Consider the following 22,354-nt stretch of genomic DNA (forward strand, 5'->3'; position numbering starts at 1 on the left):
AGGCAATCCACTCACCTCAGCCTCCCAAAGGCGCGGGATTACAGGCTGAGCCACTGAGCCCGGCAGCATCACTCTTTAGCTTATGATATCCTTCATTCTGATGAGAAGTCTATTCTGAATACATCTAAAATATCCTGTCTCTTTTCAAACATGTCATGCTCACAGCCACCCCAGTGTCGACCTGCTGGGCTCCAGCGATCCTTCTGCCTCAGACTTCCAAGTAACCAGAACTACAGGCACGTACTACCATGCCTAGCTAACTTTTTATTTATTGTAGAGACGGGGTCTCGCCAAGTTGCCCAGGTTGGTCTCGAACCTGCAGATCCAGACAATCCACTCGCCTTGGTCTCCCAAAGTGCTGGGATTACAGGCTGAACCACTGAGCCCGCCCCAGTTTATCTTTAAAGTCATAGAATGTATTTTCTTTTTTTTGAGTTGGAGTCTTACTCTGTTGCCCAGGCTAGAGTTAGTGGCACACTCAGGGGCACTGTAGCCTCGACCTGCTGGGTTCGGGCAATCCTTCCATCTCAGCCTTCCAAGTAGCTGGAATTACAGGCACACCCTACCGTGCCCGGCTTATTTTTTTATTTATTGTAGAGATGAGATCTCACCAAATTGCCCAGACTGGCCTCAAACCTCGGAGCTCAGGCAATCTCTCACCTCAGCCTCCCAAAGTGCTGGGATTACAGGCTTTGAGCCACTGTGCCTGGCCCAGAATGTGTTCTTTCAACAATTGTGATATCAGTTCTGTTATTCATGGCACTGTTCTGTACCTTACTTTTGACAGAGTAAGTCATTTTATGTCGTCTATTAGCCCTACTGGTATTCTTGTTGTGTGCCTGTTTACTTTCTTTAGCGTTTTTTTTTTTTTTTTTTAAATTGAGTCTCACTCTGTCGCCCAGACTGGAGTGCAGTGGCATGCTCCCAGCCACCGCAGCCTTGACCTGCTGGGCTTCAGCAATCCTTCTGTCTCAGCCTTCCAAGTAGCCAGAACTACAGGTGCGCACTACCATGCCTGCCTAGTTTTTAATTTATTGTAGAGACGAGGTCTCACCAAGTTGCCCAGGCAGGTCTCGAACCCACGGGCTCAGGCAATCCACTCGCCTCAGCCTCCCAAAGTGCTGGGATTACAGGCTGAACCACCGAGCCCGGCCTTTTTTTTCTTTTTTGAGTTGGGGTTTCACTCTGTCACTCAGGCTGAAGTGCAGTGGCACGATCATGGCTCACCACAGCCTCTATCACCTGGGCTTAGGTGATCCTTCTGCCTCAGCCTCCCTAGCAGGTGGGACTACAGGTATGCACCACCATACCCAGCTGATTTTAAAAATTTTTTGTAGAAATGAGATCTCACTGTCTTGCCTAAGCTGGTCTTGAACTCCTGGGCTGTAGCAATCCTCCCACCTTGACCTTCTAAAGTATTGGGATTTCAGTTATGAGCCACTGCACCTGGCCCTCTTTAGCTTTTTTGATAGCTGATTTTATGCTTTTATTTATTTATTTTTTTATAACTAGATGGTATGACAGTATAGATTTATGACTCATATGCCTTATCTTTTTGGGAGGGGAGATAATTTGCTTTATCAGTATGAGCTTTCAGAATTCAGGGAATTTTTCACTGGATCAGATAGGTAAATCAAAATGCTTGGCTGTGGGCCAAAAGGCATTTTATATGTATATGTGTGTTTCAACCAATTAAACCTTCATAATTCTGATATTGAGTGACTTGTACTTATGGAATTTCTTGAACTTTCTTTTGGTCTAATGATTTCCTTCTATGTCTCTTATTTTTTCTCTTAGTAAATAAATATATAGCAACCCATACCTTATACAAAACGGAGTGATTTGTTTTTGTTGGCTAATGATGATTCTATCCCCTTGGGTTGACTCTGAACGCTCTGTCCTTTTTCTTTATCTCCTTTTAGCATTTTTACTTTCTTTGGCATTTTTTCTATACATTTTGGGAGACCTCAGTGTGTTATCTTTTTTTAATCACTGATTCAATTTTTTGCACCGTCACAGAACTCTTTTAGGCCTTGTTAGTCCTTAGGCTTGGTTTTCTGTGTATAACCATAGGTCTTACTGTAGCTTTTCCTTTTACCGTTTGCTGCACCCACGTTTCTACTTAGATCACTCCGTGAACTGCCCCAGTTATATAGTACAGGACAGCATTTTAAGTTAAAACTCACCTCTGATTCTTCACAGTGAGCAAAGGAGAAAAAAAGCCAAAGCACAGCAGTTATCACATGGTCTCAGTATCTCTTTCATGTTTGGGTGTATTTATGACTTCCTCAGTGGTGCACTTCCAGACATACAACCTAGGATCCACTGTGGTGTGATTATTACTCTTTTTAGTACTTTGGTATAGACCTGTAGATGTCCTTAGTGGGAAAAGAAAGGAGTCCAGTCTGTTCGCTCCTCTTCTTAAGTCCTGCTTCTGTCTCAAGAGTGGAGCATATTAACCATCACCAAAAAGTTTAGGTGAATTAAAGATTGTATGTAACCTGATCACTCTTTTTTGAGTTGGAATCTCACTCTGTTGCCCAGGCTGGAGTCCAGTGGTACGCTCATGTCCACTGCAGCCTTGACCTGCTGGGCTCAGGCGATTCTTTACCTCAGTCTTTCTAGTAGCCAGAATTTCAGGCATGCACTACCATGTCCAGCTAATTTTTTATTTATTGTAGAGACGAGGTCTTGCCAAGTTGCCCGGGCTAGTCTGACACCCACGGACTCAGACAATCCACTTGCCTCGGCCTTCCAAAGTGCTGGGATTGCAGACTGAGCCACTGAGTCCATCCTAAATTTTTGAATTATTGTAGAGACGAGGTCTCACCAAGTTACCCAGGCTGATCTCGAACCTCTGGACTCAGGCATTCCTCTTGTCTGAGCCTCCCAAAGTACAGGGATTACAGACTTGAGCCACCATGCCCGGCCCACAGGTTTTCTTTTAAAATCTGTTGAGACTTAATTTGTGACTTCACATATGTTCCCTCCAGGATACACATTTTGGTTGTCACAAAATCACATTCTTATGCATCGTATGCCCCAAAATATAAACTGAAAGTTATTTAAAATGCATTGGTCTCAGATTATGTAGAAAACAAAAAGTGGAGTTACATACTGAAGTTACAATACTGTTAGCTTTTAGACTAATAGTTTTCTAATGTATTTATCTCTTAAATCATATAGAAAACAAAACATGGAGTTTACACACTGCCTTTCCAATAATACTGATTTTATAATTGCTCGTGTGTTTATTTATTTTTGAGTTGGAGTCTCTGTCAACACTGTAATCTCAGCACTTTGAGAGGCTGAGGTGAGAGGATTGCCTGAGCCCCCAGGTTCGAGACCAGCCTGGGCAACATGGTGAGACCTCATCTCTACAATAAATCAAAAAATTATCTGGGCGTGGTGGCACATGCCTGTGGTTCCAGCTATTGGAAGGCTGAGGCAGAAGGATCACCTGAGCCCAGCAGGTCAAGGCTGAGGTGGCCGTGAGTGTGCCACTGCACTCCAGCCTGGGCAAAAGAGTGAGAGACTCCAACTAAAAAAAAAAAAAGTTTCATTAACTGAGTAAACTTATCTTACTTGAAGTTTGTTGCACTCCTTTGATGTTTATTGTCATGTCTTCCATCAAATTCGTGAAGTTTTCAGCCATTATTTCTTCAGATAGTTTTCCTGCTTCTTTATCTCCCCTCTCTTCTGGGGCTGCCACAGTGCACATGTTGGTTGGCTTGATGGTGTCCTACATGTCCCTTAGGCTCTGTTCACTTTTCTTTTCTTTTTGTGCTGGAGTCTCACTCTGTTGCTCAGGCTGGAGTGCAGTGGCACGCACGCTCACTCACAGCCACCCCCTCACTTCGACCTCCTGGGCTCCAGCGGTCCTTCTGCCTCAGCCTTCCAAGTAGCCGGAACTACAGGCACATGCTACCACACCCAGCTAATTTTTTTGGATTTATTGTAGAGACAAGGTCTTACCATGTTGTCCAGGCAGGTCTCGAACCCGCAGGTTCAGGTAATCCTCTCGCCTCGGCCTTCCAAAGTGCTGGGATTACAGACTGAGCCACTGAGCCCAGTCTGTTCACTTTTCTTTAATCTTGTTTTTCTCTTCCTCAGACTTGATCATTTCCATTTTCCTATCTTCCAGTTTGCTGATTCTTTTTTTTTGCTTGCTCAAATCTGCCTTTGAATCCCTCTAGTGAGTTTTGTGTTTTGGTTACTGTACTTTTTAGCTCCAGAATTTCTTTGTGGTATATTTTTAAGTTTTCTGTCTCTGGTATTTCTATTTTGTCTGTATATCTTTTCTTTTCTTTTTCTTTTCTTTTTTTTTTTTTTACTTTTTCTACGTTTTTCTTTAGTTCTTTGAGCATCTGTAAGATAGTTGTTTTATAGTCTTTTTTTTAGTAGATCTGCCATTAATTCTTTTTTAGAAATACGTTTTGTGGGGGGTTTTTTGAGTTGGAGTCTCATTCTGTCACCCAGGCTGGAGTGCATTGGCACACTCCCAGCCACCACAGCCTCAACTTCTTAGGCTCAAGAAATTCTTCCACCTCTGTCTTCCAAGTAGCTAGAACTACAGGCATGTGCCACCACACCCGGCTAATTTTATTGTAGAGACGAGTTCTCGCCATGATGTTTAGGCTGGTCTCAAACCCCTGAGCTGAGACATTCCTCTTACCTCTGCCTCCCAAAGTGCTGGGATTACAGGCGTGAACTACCATGTACAGCCCAGAAATACTTTCTGTTGATTTATTTTTTCCCCTTTGTGTGGGTCAGTTCACTCCTTTTTTTTTTTTTTTTTTTGTATGCTTTGTGATTTTGTTGTTGCTGTTGTTGAAAACTGGACATTTGAGTGTAATAATGTGGTAACTTGGGAAGTCAGATTTCCTCCTGCCTTAGGGTTTGTTGATTTTTGTTATTTTTATTTTCTAATTTTTTTTTATTGTACGTTGTCTCGTGCTGAAGATCAACCTGAGATATAAACTTAAAAGTCAGAGAGGATTTCCTGAGCCCATGGGTTCAAGACCAGCCTGGGCAACTTGACAAGACTTCGTTTCTACAATAATTCAAAAAATTAGCTGGGTATGGTGGCGCGTGCCTGTAGTTCCAGCTACTTGGAAGGCTGAGGCAGAAGGATTGCCTGAGCCCAGCAGGTTGAGGCTGCAGTGGCCATGAATGTGCCCTTGCTCTCCAGACTGGGTGGTAGAGTGAGACTCTGCCTCAAAACAAAAGAAAAAACTTAAAAGTCTTCTCAGGTCTTTTCTCGACCTGAGTCTTTTCATAGACATGCATGGTTACTTTCTAATTTTCCCCATATATTCAGTTATTTTTTAATGTATAACTTTTTGGTTTTGTTTTGTTTTTTAGAGCGATGGGGTCTTGCTATGTTGCCAGGCTGGCCTCAAACTTCTGGGCTCAAACAAGCCTCCTGTCTCAGCCTCTTGAGTACCTGGGACTATAGGTGCACTCCATTGCACTCAGCTAAATGTCCAAGATTTTAATGTCTGGTTTACAAAAGGGGGAATAAAGAAAAGCGAAGGAAGGAAAAAGAAAAGGGTGCTGGCCTTTTAAATCCCTTGGAAGTCACTTCAGCTAGGGCAAGAGACTTGCAACCATGTGAGAAGGGGCAACAGCAGTGACTACCACCTCTTTGTCTTTGCATATGTGATTAAGAAGCAGCAAGCAATGGTCAGAGGACAGATCTCCAGTGTTTGGAGAAAAAGGTTCTTTTTGTTCACCTGCAGGCTCTGTGTAAGCTGCTCCAGAAACACTGCAGAGCTGCCTGCTAGGGACTAGGAGTGGGGAATAAGTGGCTGTTACCATACTAAGCTGAAATTGATTGAAATTAACCATATATTGTCATCTAAGCCTTGCCTTGAGCCTTGGTTGAACTCTGGAGTTCTCAAATATTTACATCAAAATCTACTGGTGCAATTGTTTTCTAAGTGGAGATACTGATTCCTGGTGCTTTCTATTCCTCTATTCTCCCAGAGTCCTTTGGGTATATGTGTTTTTAAGTGTCCTTAAAATGCATTTTCAGGGCCGGGCACAGTGGCTTATGCCTGTAATCCTAGCACTTTGGGAGACTAAGGTGGAGGAAACACTTGAAACCAGGAGTTAGAGACCAGACTGGGCAACATAGTGAGACTTCGTTTCTTTTTTTTTTTTTGACTTGGAGTCTCAGACTCTGTTGCCCAGACTGGAGTGCAGTGGCTGCTCCCGGCCACCGCAGCCTCAACCTGCTGGGCTCCGGTGATCCTTCCGCCTCAGCCTTCCAAGTAGCTGGAACTACAGGCATGCGCTACCACGCCCGGCTAATTTTTGATTTCTTGGAGAGATGAGGTCTCGCCAAGTTGCCCAGGCGGGTCTTGAACCCGCGGGCTCAGTCAGTCCACTCACCTCGGCCTCCCAAAGCACTGGGATTATAGGCTGAGCCACCGAACCCGGCCAAGACTTCATTTCTACAAAAAATCAAAAAAGTAGCCAGGTGGGGTGGCACACGCCTGAAGTCCTAGCTACTCACAGGAGACTGAAGCAGAAGGATCGCTTGAACCCAGGAGTTTGAGGCTGCAGTGAGCCATGATCGTGCTACTGCACTCTAGCGTGGATGACAGAGTGAGACCCCAACTCGAAAAAAAAGCATTTCCATATAGATATATTCTTGGTCACTTATATGAAATGTCTAAATTGTAATCATTAAATGTGTAGTACCTGTTAAAATTGAAATGGAGTAGTCAGTGTACTGCCATGTGTTGATAAAGAGAGGCTGTCATCTGCTGTTGTCACTTGGCAACCCCTAGCAGCTAAGCAATACAAGAAATCCTTGAAATATATATCAGTAATGGGTTTTATTTAAATAGCTGGGTTTTAAAAAATATTATCTTAAAGTTTTGTTGTTGTTGTTCTGTTTATTTTTGTGCAGATGACAGAAAATAATTTTTGGTTGAAGAAGATAGAAATCAGTGTTTCAGAAGCAGAAAAGCGAACTGGAAGAAATGCCATGAACATGCAAGAAACGTATACTGCTTACCTCATTGAAACAAGGTGGGTGATGCAGATTATGCCTAAGTTTAGATAGAAAGCTTTTTCTTTTCTTTTTCTTTTTTTTTTTTTTGAGTTGGAGTCTCACTCTGTTGCCCAGACTGGACTGCAGTGACCGCTCCCGGCCACCGTAGCCTCGACCTACTGGGCTCTGGCGATCCTTTCGCCTCAGCCTTCCAAGTAGCTGGAACTACAGGCGCATGCTACCATGCCTGGCTAATTTTTTTTTTATTTATTGTAGAGATGAGGGCTCGCCAAGTTGCCCAGGTGGTTCTCGAACCCGCGGGCTCAGGCAATCCACTCACCTCAGCCTCCCAAAGGCACGGGATTACAGGCTGAGCCACCGAGCCCGGCTGATAGAAAACTTTTTCTAGTAGCTTGATGCAAACTCTGTTGTATAACAGAATTTTTCATAGGTCATAGTGTTTTTTAGAGATTGATTTTGTTTCTTTACCTTTTAACAGGTAAATAGCTGTGTCTTTTGCTGTGACCTTCTTTGTAAATATAGCTATATTTTAATGTATTTGTTTTTTGGGAGGAGAAGGAAGGTTACTGGAATAATTTTAGAAACTGGAATGTGACTTGACATGTGCTTTGGTGGAGTTCTTGGTCTTAGACTCCCTGTGCAATTTTGTGAAAGGATACCAGGTTTTCAGGAGTGTATGAAGCGAACTTGGTTAGGTAGAGATGGCTAACAAAGAATTCTAGGAGTAGAGAATAAGGCCTAAGTCACCTTAGGACTGTTGGGGTTGCAGAGAAATGAACAGAAAGAAAAATTAATTGAGAATGCCACTTGAACTTGGGGTAAAATAGAAAAGACAAAGCACATCATGGGGTAAAAAGTAAAAACTCACCAGATGAATTGTCTTTTAACCTCATAAGGAGAAGGCTAAAGGAGTTAGAGTTGTCTAGAGAGTCAAAGGAAGATTTAGTTTACTTTTGCCAGCTTTAAACAGTTTATTATATAAAGAATAAAGAATGTATTTCTTTTCTGTCTGTAAAGACTGAGCAGAAATGCTTTCAATTAAAACATGTAGATATGAGGGATTTTTTGGTAGCCAGTAAAATGAAATAATAGAACAAGCAAATCAAGTTGATTAAATGTTATAACCATGTTTTTCTGTTTGTTTTGTTTTAAGTAGGAGTCTCATTCTGCCTCCCAGGCTGTAGTGCAGTGGCATGCTCACGGCCCACCACAGCCTCGACCTACTGGGCTCAGGTGATCTTTCTGCCTCAGCCTTCCAAGTAGCTGGAACCACAGGGATGCGCCACCATGCCTGGTATTTTTTGATTTATTGTAGAGATGAGGTCTCACCAAGTTGTCCAGGCTGTTCTTGAGCCCCTGGACTTGGACAGTAGTCCTTTAGCCTCCACCTCCCAAAGTGCTGGGATTACAGGCATGAGCCACTGCGCCTGGCAACCATGTTTTAATGTGAATACTTTTTTAGGAACAAAAATTTTTGGCTCACCATTTTCATAGGCTTTACTAAAAGTTACTGAGTTAAATAAACCCTGTGACATTTCTTTTTTTTTTTTTTGAGTTGGAGTCTCACTCTGTCACCCAGACTAGAGTACAGTGGCTGCTCCCGGCCACCGCAGTCTCGACCTGCGGGCTCCGGCAATCCTTCTGCCTCAGCCTTCCAAGTAGGTGGAACTACAGGCGCGCGATACCACGCCTGGCTAATTTTTGATTTATTGTAGAGATGAGGTCTCATCAAGTTGCCCAGGTGGGTCACAAACCCGCGGGCTCCGTCAATCTACTCACCTCAGCCTCCCAAAGACGCGGGATTACAGGCTGAGCCACCGAGCCCAGCCCCTGTGACCTTTCAATGCTTCTTCCAAGTCTGTGTTTCTACCCAAAATGCAAGTTACAATCTTAGAGAAGGTTGTCTGCAGACAATTGAGAAAATACTCTTTATAAGTACAGTTTTCTTTCTCCCCACACCCCAAAAAAGAAAGAAAAAAAGAATCTTCTAAAAATGAGAGAAAGTTTGTATACAGTAGGAATTTTAAGAAAGGAGAGCGTTAAGATGGTACTTCTGAAAATTGGGTCATTTTGTGACATACATACTTATGTGTATATATCACAGAGATTTTTAAGGTTATTTGTAAAAACTTTTGGCCCCATGAGAGGGTTTTTGTTTCTGTCTTAAGTTAAAGTGACTTAAAAAAATACTTTAAAAATTAGTTAACACTAGCTTTCTAAGTAAATTCTTTAGTTTAAAATTAAAAACGATATTCCTAGTATATGCCTATTTTTCCCCCCACCTGGGCAATGAACTTAAGTGTTGATTGGTTTTACTGCTGCAAGAGAGCCTTGATTTAGATAGTTTAGAATAATGTATAATTGTTTACTCTTGACTTTGAAATGAATAGACTATCATTCATTGTTTTCTTCCTTAACCACGTCTCACTTAAAACTGGGAATTAAAAGTGACCATACATGTTTAATAGCTAGATTCTGAATAAATATTTAAGTGGTCATCAATAAATGTGTGGTATCCAAAAGGATGTTCACAATTGTATTTCAGTATAAATTTGTTAAAAAAAAATTTTTTTTTTTTTTTGAGTTGGAGTCTCACTCTGTCGCCCAGACTGCTGCCACCGCAGCCTCTACCTGCTGGGCTCCAGCGATCCTTCCACCTCAGCCTTCCAAGTAGCTGGAACTACAGGCGTGTGCTACCACGCCCGGCTAATTTTTGATTTATTGTAGACATGAGGTCTCGCCAAGTTGCCCCAGTGGGTCTCGAACCTGTGGGCTCAGGCAATCCACTCACCTCGGCCTCCCAAAGCGCTGGGGGTTACAGGCTGAGCCACCGAACCCGGCTAAAAACTTTTTTGTACTTAAAACCACGTAGGAATTACCTGGAAATTTTGTTAAACTGTAGGGTTTTGGGTGGGGCCCAGTAATTTACATTTTTAATCTAAAACTCCAGGTGTTTTGATACAGATGGGCTATGGACCATGGTATTTTTTATTATCTTTTAAAGTACAGGGGCTTTAAATTTTAAGATGAATTTATCTGACTTTTCTCTTTATGATGTATTTTTTGTCTTAAGAAATTCTTGCAGCAGACAGCAGACACTCTCTGCCTTCCTGCCTGTTGTACCCTTCACCATGTATCTCTTTAATAAATCTACCTTTCTTAATTCATAACTGTCTTGGTGGAGTCTTCCACCTACCCCTCGCAAAGAAAGAAAAAAAGAAGAAAATAAATTTTGCTCGGCTTCTGCACTAGATAGAGGTCCAGTCTCTTTCTTTCTCTCTCTCTCTCTCTGTCTCTCTCTCTCTCTCTCTCTCTCTCTTCCCCCCAATCGCTGACTCCATCTCCACCTTTGGGGTACCCTGAACCCGGCTGGAGCTGGACTCCGGCAATTGTCTTATTTTAAGAACGTGTGACACAAGGTACAGTGACACATGCCTGTAATCCCAGCAATTTGGGAGGTGGAAGCAAGAGATTGCCTGAGCCCAGCTGTTCAAGATCAGCCTAGGCAATTTGGTGAGACCTCGTCTCTATAGTAAATCAAAAAATTAGCGGGGCATGGTGGTGCATGGCTGTAGTGCCAGCTACCAAGGCTAAGGTGAAAGGATCATCTGAATATAGCAAGTTGAAGCTGCAGCAGTTATGATCATGTCACTGTACTCCAGCCTGGGTGACAGAATGAGACTCCAACTCAAAAATAAAAATTAAAATTAAAAAATAAATAAATAAATATAAATAAATTTTGCTTACCCCACATCATATAGACATTGAATTTGAGAAATACTGATTTTGCATAGTTTGTTGTTGTTATTGTTTGAGTTGGAGTCTCACTCTTACCCAGGCCAGAGTGCAATGACTTGATCATGGCTCACTGCAACCTCAACCTCCTGGACTCAGGCAATCCCTCTACCTCGGCCTGCAAAAGTGCAGGGATTATAGGCATGAGCCACTGTGCCCAGCATGCATAGATTTTTAAAAATTATATTATCTCCAAGATTAACTGACCTTCAGTTAGCACAGCCATCAGATTTCTTAATTTAATCATGTAGTATTATTTCTGTAATTCAGGGTCATGCAGACAATATGAATATGATTTGAACCTCCATATAAATTAAAAGTTGAACTTTTGTCATGGATACAAGTGGAAAGTCCATTTAGCAGTTGTCTGTTGCTCCATGAAAGGGTTTTTGTTTTTGTTCTTTTGTTTGTTTTTAGTTAAATTTGCCACTTAAAAAAATAATACTTTAGGACTGTGTGTGATGACTCACACCTGTCATCCCAGCACTTTGGGAGGCTGAGACAAGAAGATTGCTTGAGCCCAGCAGTTTGAGAGCAGCCTGGGCAACAACAGCGAGACCTTGTCTCTCTATAAAATACAAAACAAAATTAAATACTTTAGAAATCAGTGTTAGCTCTAGCTTTCGAAGTAACTTCTTAAGTTTAAAATTAAAAAGGATTTTTAGGCGCCTTTTCTATACTGTTACAACTACTGGCTAAATTGAATAAGACTGAAGTCACTTGGATTTAATTTCCCAAGAAATTTTGTGTGCCTGTTCATAGAATATGACTCTTTTAAAATAAGTGTAAGACTATGTCTCTTTTAGAATAGGTAATAATGCCTTGATGGTTTGGGAGGCAGCATAATGGCATTACTTAATGTTCTGATTTGTAAAACAGGGTTAATGATAATATTTACATTATTGTGAGAGGTTATATGTTGCACATAAAACCAGTTATGTGCCATTAAATAGTTGTTGAATGGTTAGATAAATGGGGGTAGTTTTGGGTCCACTGAAAGTCTTCTTTGTCGGTTTCTAATGACTAACCCTGCCTTCATGGCCTTTTTTTTTTTTTTTTTTTTTTGAGTTGCCCAGGCTGGAGTGCAGTGGCACGCTTACGGCCACTCCAGCGTCGACCTGCTGGGCTCAGACGATCCCTGCACCTCAGACTTCCAAGTAGCCGGAAGTACAGGCGCATGCTACCATGCCCGCCTAATTTTTGATGTATTGTAGAGATGAGGTCTCCCCAAGTTGCCCAGGCTAGTGTCGAACCTGTGGGCTCGGTCCTCTCACTTCAGTCTCCCAAGCGCTGGGATTATAGACATGAGCCACCACGCCCGGCCATGTGGCCTTTTTTCAATCTAAAAAAAACACTAAAGCAGGCCTCCCACCAGCCTTTTAGGTGTACTGCTTCTAGGCTTTATTTATGTATTAACAAGATGTGGATTTTTTGGTAGTGATTTTGAGTAATTTGAAACTTGAAATTAACCCAGATACTTTTTCAGCTGCAGTTGGAATCTTGGAATATTAGTCATAGCTACTGTTTAAGTACTTTTAAAAATGGATTATTGCTGGGCATGCCTGTAATCCCAGCACTTCGAGAGGAGGCGAGAGGGTTGTCTGAGCCTGTGGGTTTGAGACCAGCCTGGGCAGCATGGCAAGACCTCGTCTCTACAATAAATTAAAGAAGTAGGCAGGTGTGGTGGCATTGCTCCTGTAGTTCCAGCAAGACCTTGTCTCTACAATAAATTTAAAAAGTAGGCAGGCATGGTGGCATTGCTCCTGTCATTCCAGCTACTTGGAAGGCTGAGGTGGGAGGATCACCTGAGCCCAGCAGATCGAGGCTATGGTGGCTGTGAGTGTGCCACTGCACTCCAGCCTGGGTGACAGAGTGAGACTCTGACTCAAAAAAAATAAAATAAAATGGATTATGATTTAATAATTTTGTATTTTTGCCATACGAGTGTGCATTTTGCATTTCATATTTTGTTTTCTTTTTATTAATATGCAATGAATAGATTTAGTGGCATACTTTCTATATAAATAATAAAAATGAGCATCTGTTGTGCTTAACATGGCATAATGTAAACACTTTCTCAAGACTTTGTTCTGAGGCTTATTTAGCTTCTATCTTCTATGTCTTTGTGTCCTAATGTACAAGTGCACATTGTGGTTGTATGTGCATTTCTTGGCTGGCAAATAAGTTATTGTTAAGCTAGTAATCAGAAAATAGGAAGGTCCCCAATGTTTAAATGATTGGTGCTTTCTCACAGTACTTATGCTGACAAGAAATCCTAAGTAGTCAAAATCATTTCAAATATTCTTTATATGATTTTACCTTAGCTTCCCCCAACTAGAAATTGAACTTTTATATGGATGAAACATGACATTGCTTGCCAGCTCTTTATAATTAAAGATAAGATTAGAGATTAATTTTTATGACCCCACTTACCCACTTTTTCTGAGCTAATTAATATTTTATTTTTGTGGGTATTTCTGATTCATTTATAACCTAAATTGGAGTTCTGTGGTGTCTTGGTCTTTGTTGTGAATATTGTTCTCTCAGTGTGGCAGAAATGAAGTTAAAAATACTATCTGGGCCTCTAATCCCAGCATTTAGGGGAGCCAGGGTGAGAGGGTTGCTTGAACCCAGGAGTTTGAGATCAGCCTAGGCAACACAGTGAGACTTTGTCTCTACAAAAAAATTAGCCCAATGTGGTGTAATGCACCTGTAGTCCCAGCTACTTAGGAGGCTGAGGTGGAAGGATCACCTGAACCCAGGAGGCCACTGCACTCCAGCCTGGGCGACAGAGGAAGACCCTGACTCAAAAAGCAGAATAAAGTTTTTATTTAATGAAGCACTCGCTAAGCTGAATCTCGTAATATTGTAAAATCAGTTATTATACATTGAAGCTTTGGGAATATTCCTAATGTGCATGTTTCTCTTGAGTTCAAATGGTTTTCTATAACGGAAGGACTGGCTAGGAGTGAGAGTTTTGGGAATGAGTGCTTTGCCCACGCTCTGCGATTGTGTGCAGCTGTTTTCCCACTCGTAAAATGAGGGCAACGAACCCCTGCCTCACCTCACAGGGTTATTGTAAGGATTAAACAAGAAAACAAGAAGAGTTCTTTACTCAGTGCCTAGTTGATAAGCATTCAGTAAATAGAATTATAAATGTTAAAGGGGGCTGTGTTGGTGTGTGTGTATTGTTACTTTTTAAAAAAATAGAAATGTCCTTCTATTCCTTTTCAGGTCAGTTGAACACACTGATGGTCAGAGTGTCCTCACAGACTCCCTGTGGAGGCGATATAGTGAATTTGAGTTGTTGAGAAACTACCTTTTAGTTTACTACCCACATATTGTTGTGCCACCTCTGCCAGAAAAACGGGTAAGGAGGGAGATGGCCGTAGCTGAGGATCGTTTTGCACTGAGGCACTTCTTGATGGTTGTTTTGTTTACCTAGGCAGAATTTGTTTGGCATAAACTCTCTGCTGACAACATGGATCCTGATTTTGTGGAGAGACGCCGGATTGGTTTGGAGAACTTTCTTTTGAGAATTGCTTCACACCCCACCCTTTGTAGAGACAAAATCTTCTATTTATTTTTAACACAGGTATTTTTATTTTGTTTAGTCTTTTAAAAATATTCGTTTGACTTGGGTTTTTTTTTAATTGCAAAATGCTTATCTTAATGAACTTTTTGTTTATTGAGTTTTTGTTTTGAATTTCAAATTAATTGAATTGCATCGTTCTTTTGGCTAATGTTTTTCATACTTAACACTAATGACACTACTTTTTGATGTCGCTTAAATGAAATCAAAATTTGTATTCAGTTTTTTGAATCCTAGATCTGTAAACTTTCGGGTTCACCTTTTGATAATCTTTGGGAATCTGGATTGTATGTTTAATTTTGAAGGAAAAAGAATTTTTTAAAAATGGTAATAGGTATTTATTTAATTTGGAATTTTTGCTTTGCAATAATGATGTCTAAATTTCAATTTTTAGGAAGGTAACTGGAAAGAGACTGTGAATGAAACTGGGTTTCAACTGAAGGTAAGAATGTTTATATGAAGTAATTGGCCATGCTCCTTTGCAGTTCCCAACAGAGTACCACGCACTTCCTGGGTACTTGGTGTTTATTGAGTGCTGGAAATCATCTTTGCATCTAATATCATTGGTAAGGGTTTACACATTGCAATTCACTTTTGATTTCTGTGATTTTAGTTTCTAGTGAATCTGTAATGGGCAAATTTATTACTTAAATTCTACTGGGAGAGAATATTTTGAATAGCAGTAATTGAAACACAAGCTGTGGATTTTCTCACTGTGTACTCATGTTTTATTTTGCATCTTTCTTTTTACCCTCTTTCTGCCCTGTTTTCACTTGTACCCCTGCCTCCCACAATTGCTCACTCTTTATCAGATATAAAAGATATTTTTGAAGATCTGAGCTTGGGTTTTCCAACCTTGGTAGACTGAAAGTTAGCTCTCAGTTATGTCTGTTGAGATGTGGTAGCCAGTTCAAAATGCACACAAGGGTCATTTTGAAATAGTTATAAATTTGTTTCATCTGTTAGTGATTCAGGCTTCTTTAGTTTTTGTAACAGCTTTTGAAATTTAGTCATTAGAATTAGTTTTTAGGAATGTGATTGTTATTAAAAATTAAGGATCACTGGACTCGGTGGCTCAGCCTGTAATCCTGCACCTTTGGGAGGCTGAGGTGAGTGGATTGCCTGAGCCTGCGGGTTCGAGATCTGCCTGGGCAGCAAGACCTCATCTCTGCAATAAATCAAAAAATCAGCTGGGCATGGTAGTGCATGCCTGTAATTCTGGCTACTTGGAAGGCTGAGGTGGAAGAATCGCCGGAGCCCAGCAGGTCGAGGCTCCGATCTGGGCGACAGAGTGAGACTCCAACTCAAAAAAAAAAAAAAAATTAAGGATCATAGTAATGGTGAGCTGGCCACCATAACCCACTCTGCTTTTTATAAATTATCTCAAAGAAATGCAACACAGGTCTGGGTGCAGTGGCTCATGCTGTAATCTCAGCACTTTGGGAGACTGAGGTGGGAGGATTGCGTGAGCTCAGGAGTTTGAGACCAGACTGGGCAACATAGTGAGACCTCGTCTCTACAAAAAATAAAAAACTTAGCCATGCATGGTGGTGCAAGCCTGTAGTCCCAGGTACTCAGGCGGCTGAGGTGGGAGGATTGCTTGAACCCAGAAAGTCAAGGCTGTGGTGAGCCATGATTGTGCCACTGTACTCTAGCCTGGGTGTCAGGGTGAGATTCCAACTCAAAAAAAGAAATGCAACACAGGTTATTATAAATGTTGTAAAGTTTTCATCTCTGGTGTAAATTGAATAGGTAAAGAGGAACATAATATAAATCAGTATAACACATAATGTAATACAAAGTGATGAATGATTTACATAATATGGTTGAAAATTTAATATATCTAGACAAGAAGAACAAAATGTCTTTACAGTAATTTAAAAAATACCTCCCATGCATTGATGGATAGGTATGTGGAATTTAACACAAAATACACAAGAAAGAACATTTTTTTCCCTGCAAAAAAAATGTAATAAAGTATCTAATTCTATCATAAACTGATTCTAATTTATAAATACTTTGTTGCCAGGTATACATGAAAAAATTGGAATTTTCTTGACTGTATTTCCTAACTTTATGTTGCCCAAGAGAATGACAGAATTTTAGTTTAGAGATCAATTTGAAATAACTTAAAACTTTAAAAAATGATTTATTGGCTGGGTGCGGTTGCTCACGCCTGTAATCCCAGCTTTTTGGGAGGTTGAGGTGAGAGGATTGCCTGAGTCCGGGAGTTTGAGACCAGCCTGGGCAACTTGACGAGACCTCATCTCTACAATAAAATTAAAAAATTAGCCAGGCATGGTGGCGCATGCCTGTAGTTCCAGGTACTGGGAAGGCTGAGGCAGAAGGATCACCTGAACCCAGCAGGTTGAGGCTGTGGTGGTCGTGAGCATGCCACTGCAGTCCAGCCGTGGCAACAGAGTGAGATTCCCAACTCAAAAAAAAAAAAAAAGATTTATATTTTGGTATGGTTTTCTAAGAAATAATCCAAAATATGTTAAAAGCTAATAATAAAAATATAAAACTAAAATATAACTGTTTTTGTGAGTTCTCTTTATATAATAGAAAATTTTAAAAGCTTTCAGTCTTGGCTTAGTTTAGCCACCAGTTATCAGTTGTCTGTCCTTGAACCCAGTTTTCGGTCATAACTTCTGTGACTTTGAGAAAATGCATGAGCTTCTCCATAATTATAGATTATGCTGTTTACAGAGGGCATTGAAGCTTATATGTAGGTGCTATTTAAGTATTTAGATTAATGTTTCATATATGGGTAGCCTTACAGTAAAGACTTGGGTTTCACTTTTATAAAGTATTTGAAAGGCAATATTTAATATGCAGTATAAATATTTCAGAATAAGCCGGGCTCGGTGGCTCAGCCTGTAATCCTGCACCTTGGGAGGCTGAGGTGAGTGGATTGCCTGAGCCCGGGGTTCGAGACCCGCCTGGGCAACTTGGTGAGACCTCATCTCTACAATAAATCAAAAAATTAGCCGGACGTGGTAGCGCGCGCCTGTAATTCCAGCTTCTTGGAAGGCTGAGGCGGGAGGATTGCCGGAGCCCAGCAGGTCGAGGCTGCAGTGGCCAGGAGCGGCCATTGCACTCTAGTCTGGGGACCGAGTGAGACTCCAACTCAAAAAAAAAAAAAAAAAAAATTCAGAACATCAGACTTCTAATGAAGCGAACCAGAATTAAAATTAATTGACCTGGTATGGTGGCTCAGCCTATAATCCCTGTGCTTTGGGAAGCCGGATCACTTGGTTGGCTCTGTAACTTAAAAAAAAAATTAATGATGTGAACAGAGTGTGTCACTTAAAAAAAATTAGTAGAATTCAGAAACTCATGTCTCCCCCGTATTTCTTCTTTTTTTAGTTGGGATCTCGCTTTGTTGCCCAGGCTGAAATGCAATGGCATGATCACCTCACCACAGATGCTACCTCCTGGGCTGAGGTGATCCTTTCACTTCAGCCTCCTGAGTAGCTGAGACTACAGGTATACACCACTACACTCAGCTAGTTTTTTGTAGAGATGAGGTCTTAGTATGTTGCCTAGGCTGGTCTCGAACTCCTAGACTCAAGCAGTCCTCCCGCTTCGGACTCCCAAAGTGCTGAGATTACAGGCATGAACCACTGCATCTGGCCTTTGTATTTCATATTTTGTTGTCAATGTTTCTTATTTTAGGTCCTTCCTTTCATCAAGGAAATGGGACCTTTTTGGACAATTTCCGCATACATATATACATGCATGCTCCCATAAAAACGTGTGAGATTGTCTACATATACACACATGTATATAAATCACTATACACACACAGACACACACACACACACATACACACACAAAGGGTGCCCAAAAAGTATACACATTTTTTTTTTTTTGAGTTGGAGTCTCACTCGGTCGCCCAGACTGGAGTGCAATGGCCGCTCCTGGCCACCGCAGCCTCGCCTGCTGGGCTCCGGCAATCCTTCCGCCTCAGCCTTACGAGTAGCCAGAATTACAGGCATGCGCTACCACGCCCAGCTGATTTTTTGATTTATTGTAGGGATGAGGTCTCGCTGCCCAGGCGGATCTCAAACCCACGAGCTCAGGCAATCCACTCACCTCCCAAAGGCGCGGGATTATAGGCTGAGCCACCGAGCCCGGCTGAAAGTATACACATTTTAAGAAAGTAAAAGCTGTATTAAAATTGTAATACTCAGTATATACTGATAACAAAAGGTGAATACAAGTCACGTTTGACTTCTACAATAACAAGAGGTACTCAAAGTAGTTGCTATCAGCGTCCAGACACTTTTGATTATGGCAAACTGCTGCAGGACTTGTTGCTGTGCGAGACCTGGATCTTCCCTTGGCACATCACACACAGTACCATATATCTCAAACTTACCATGAATGCATGCAATTGTTAGGTGTGTTGGTGGTTCTGTTGCATATTCACGCCTCCGTTGTCGTACTTCCACAGTGTTCTCAGATTTCATATACCTCTTAAACATGGTTTTACACTCCTTGGACAACAACTTTACTTATGCCATTTTCTTTCTGTCCTACCTGTTGTATGGTGATGCTAGCATTCATTTGATTGACGCCATCTTTTGAGTGAATACATTAATACCGTAATTGAATTTAACTTCAAAAAGTAATACATAGACAACATCTCTTAAAATGTGTATACTTTTTTGGCATCCCCAGTATATATATAATATAAATATATATACACACACGCATATTTATAGTGTTACATTTCACTTATCTGGAAGATATGTTTTTGGTGGTTACAACTAACCTGGTATAGTTGAAAATTGAGATTAATAAGGCAGGGCTCAGTGGCACAGCCTGTAACCCCAGCATTTTGGGAGGCCAAGGCGAGTGGATTACCTGAGCCTATGGGTTCGAGACCAGCCCAGGTAACTTGGCAAGACCTCATCTCTACAATTAAAAAAGCAAAAATTAACCAGGTGTGGTAGCGCGCGCCCGTAGTTCTGACTACTTATAAGTTTGAGGCGGAAGGATCACCGGTGCCTGGCAGGTCGACGCTGGGTTGGCTGTGTGTGTGCCACTGCACTCAAGCCTGGGCAATAGAGTGAGACTCCAACTCAACAACAAAAAAAAAAGAAAATTGGGATTTAAGCAAAACTAACTTCTAAGATGTTTAAATGGATATAACATGGCTTTCTACTATACTTTGCTACTGTACTTTGATCTCCAATAGACCCACTTAATTTTATTATAGTTATTCAAACTTGACTATCTGTTTTCTAGGTTATAACATATTTTAGCAGAAAATAAAATAGATCTAAAAATGAGTATTACTGGAGACAGGCAAACCATGAGAAAAGTGACAGTTGACAGCTGAGTCTGATAGCAAAACAAGAGGTAATAATGGTATGAGAATCAGACACTGCAGTTTGTGTGTATTTGTCACATGGTCTCTCTCCACACACCTCTGTAAACCCTAGGTTTTACCACATTACAGATGGGTTCTATATTAGTTGTTTATAGTAATTACTTGGAGGACTCAAGAAAAGGTGGAATTATGTTTGTAGTGTACTCTTTTTTTTGTTTTTTTGAGTCGGAGTCTCACTCCATAGCTCAGGCTAGAATGCAGTGGCACGCTCACAGTCACCCCAGCCTCGACCTACTGGGCTCCAGTGATCCTTCTGCCTCAGCCTTCCAAGTAGCCGGAACTATAGGTGCGTGCTACCACACCCGGATAATTTTTTTGATTTATTGTAGAGACGAGGTCTCACCAAGTTTCTCGGGCTGGTCTCGAACCTGCGGGCTCAGGCAATCCACTCTCTTCGGCCTCCCAAAATGCTGGGATTACAGGCTGAGCCACCGAGCCCAGCCTGTTGTGTACTCTTAATTCAGTGGTTGGTCAGTGAACTAGATGTATCCCAGTTGTTGGGATAGTTTGTTTAAATTTGTCCCAGACATTCTGATTCTCATTAACCTAAAACATGACAACTATTGGCCACAGGTGATAGAGAAGACTAATTTTAGGAAGATAATTTTAGAAGGATTATCAAAAATGGTTTTAAAAAAAAAAGACCGGACGCAGTGGCTTATCCTATAATTCCAGCACTTTGGGTGACCGAGGTGAGAGGATTCCTTAAGCCCATGGGTTCGAGATCAATCTGGCCAACTTGGCAAGACCTCATCTCTACAATAAATTTTAAAAAGTAGCTGAGCATGGTGGTATGTGCCTGTATTTCCAACTACTTGGAAGGCTGAGGCGGAAGGATCACCTGAGCCCAGCAGGTTGAGTCTGTGGTGGCCGTGAGCATGCCACTGCACTCCAGCCTGGGTGACAGAGTGAGACTCCAACTCAAAAAAAAAAAAATTAGCCTAGTGTGGTGGCACACACCTGTAGTTCCAGCTACTTGGAAGACTTGGAAGACTGGATCATCTTAGCCCAGCAGGTCGAGGTTGTGGTAGCTGTGAGTGTGCCACTGTACTCCAGCCTTGGCGACAGAGGGAGACTCCAACTCAAAAAAAGGGGGTGGGGGGTTAGCTGGGCGTGGTAGCACGCACCTATAGTTCCAGCTACTTGGAAGGCTAAGGTGGAAGAATCACCTGAGCCCAGCTGGCTGAGGCTGCAGTGATTGTGACTGTGCCACTGCACTCCAGCCTGGGCGACAGAGTGAGACTCTGACTCAAAAAGCAAAAAGACTAAAGAAGGAGGGAAGGGGAGCCGGCACAGTGGTTCAGGCCTGTAATCCAAGTACTTTGGGTGGCCAAGGTGGGAGGATCGCTTGAGACCAGGAGTTCAAGACCAACTTGGGCAACATAGTGAGATGCTGTCTCTACAAAAAATTAAAAAGAAAAATTAGCCGGGCATGTTGATGTGTGCCGGTAGTCCTAGCTACTTGGGAGAATCACTTGAGCCCTGAAGTTTGAGGTTACAGTGAGCTGTGATTACATCATTACACTCTGGCCTGTACCCAGAAAGTAAAAGAAAAACTTTAGAATCTAAAGCTGTAACTTGTAAAACTGATTATCATCATCATATATGCTTACTGTGCTAAGCACTGTACTATATACTGTATTTTGCTTTGGTGAATATTGCCTCAGTACCTTTGAGGTGAGTCAGTATTCCCATTTTTTAGATGAGGAATTCTAGAATTGACTTATCCAAGATCACATAATTACAAGTGTTTGAGGCTGATACCAAGCCTAGACCTAACTCAAACCCCTTCTTAATTACCATCCTATATTACTCTCCTGTTGCCTTTTTTTTGGGTTTTTTTGAGTCAGCATCTTACTTTATCGCCCAAACTGGAATGCTATGCTCACAGCTACCTCAGCCTCGAACTTTCTGAATCAGACCAAACACTCACATTTTATAAGAATATTTGGCTTTAGCTCTTGGATTATAATCCTCAAATTGAAATGTTGTCAGTTAACTGGGCTCGGTGGCTCAGACTGTAATCCTGTGCCTTTGGGAGGCTGAGGTGAGTGGATTGCCTGAGCCCGCGGGTTCGAGACCCGCCTGGGCAACTTGGCAAGACCTCATCTCTACAATAAATCAAAAATTAGCCAGGCGAGGTAGTGCACGCCTGTAGTTCCAGCTACTTGGAAGGCTGAGGCGGAAGGATCGCCGGAGCCCAGCAGGTCGAGGCTGCGGTGGCCGGGAGCAGCCTCTGCACTCCAGTCTGGGCGACAGAGTGAGACTCCAACTCAAAAAAGAAAAAAAAAAGTGTTGTCAGTTAAATTTTCCTTTTCTCAGGCATGTTTAATTTAATCTTAGTTTTAACCTACTGGATTAATCTTCCCTTAAATCTTTTTAGCGTGATTATTACACCCAGCAAGATCATTTTTTAAAATTTTTTTATTTTAAAGATGTGGGGTACAACTCAAGGTTAGGTATGCAAATGTTCATTATGCAAGTACCCTTGTCGATGAGGTGTGCCCCCTCTCCCCTGCTAGCAAGAAAATTTTAAAGTTTT

General features: G+C 41.6%; 1 protein-coding gene across 2 annotated transcripts in view; it reads left to right on the forward strand.

Annotated features, from left to right (window-relative positions):
- The window catches only part of SNX4 (sorting nexin 4), an 80,134-nt gene that overhangs the window by 7,456 nt on the left and 50,324 nt on the right, over positions 1-22,354 (forward strand). The window contains exons 2-5 of one of the 2 annotated variants that reach the window (XM_008072872.1): positions 6,920-7,041; positions 14,054-14,189; positions 14,265-14,414; positions 14,806-14,853. In XM_008072872.1, coding sequence (XP_008071063.1) covers positions 6,920-7,041; positions 14,054-14,189; positions 14,265-14,414; positions 14,806-14,853 — 456 coding nt within the window. The remainder of the gene's footprint in view (positions 1-6,919; positions 7,042-14,053; positions 14,190-14,264; positions 14,415-14,805; positions 14,854-22,354) is intronic. The other variant, XM_021706360.1, reaches the window with a different exon arrangement.

Source organism: Carlito syrichta, unplaced genomic scaffold, assembly GCF_000164805.1.
Source record: "Carlito syrichta isolate Samal-C Ts95f unplaced genomic scaffold, Tarsius_syrichta-2.0.1 Scaffold315477, whole genome shotgun sequence".
NCBI lineage: Eukaryota > Metazoa > Chordata > Mammalia > Primates > Tarsiidae > Carlito > Carlito syrichta.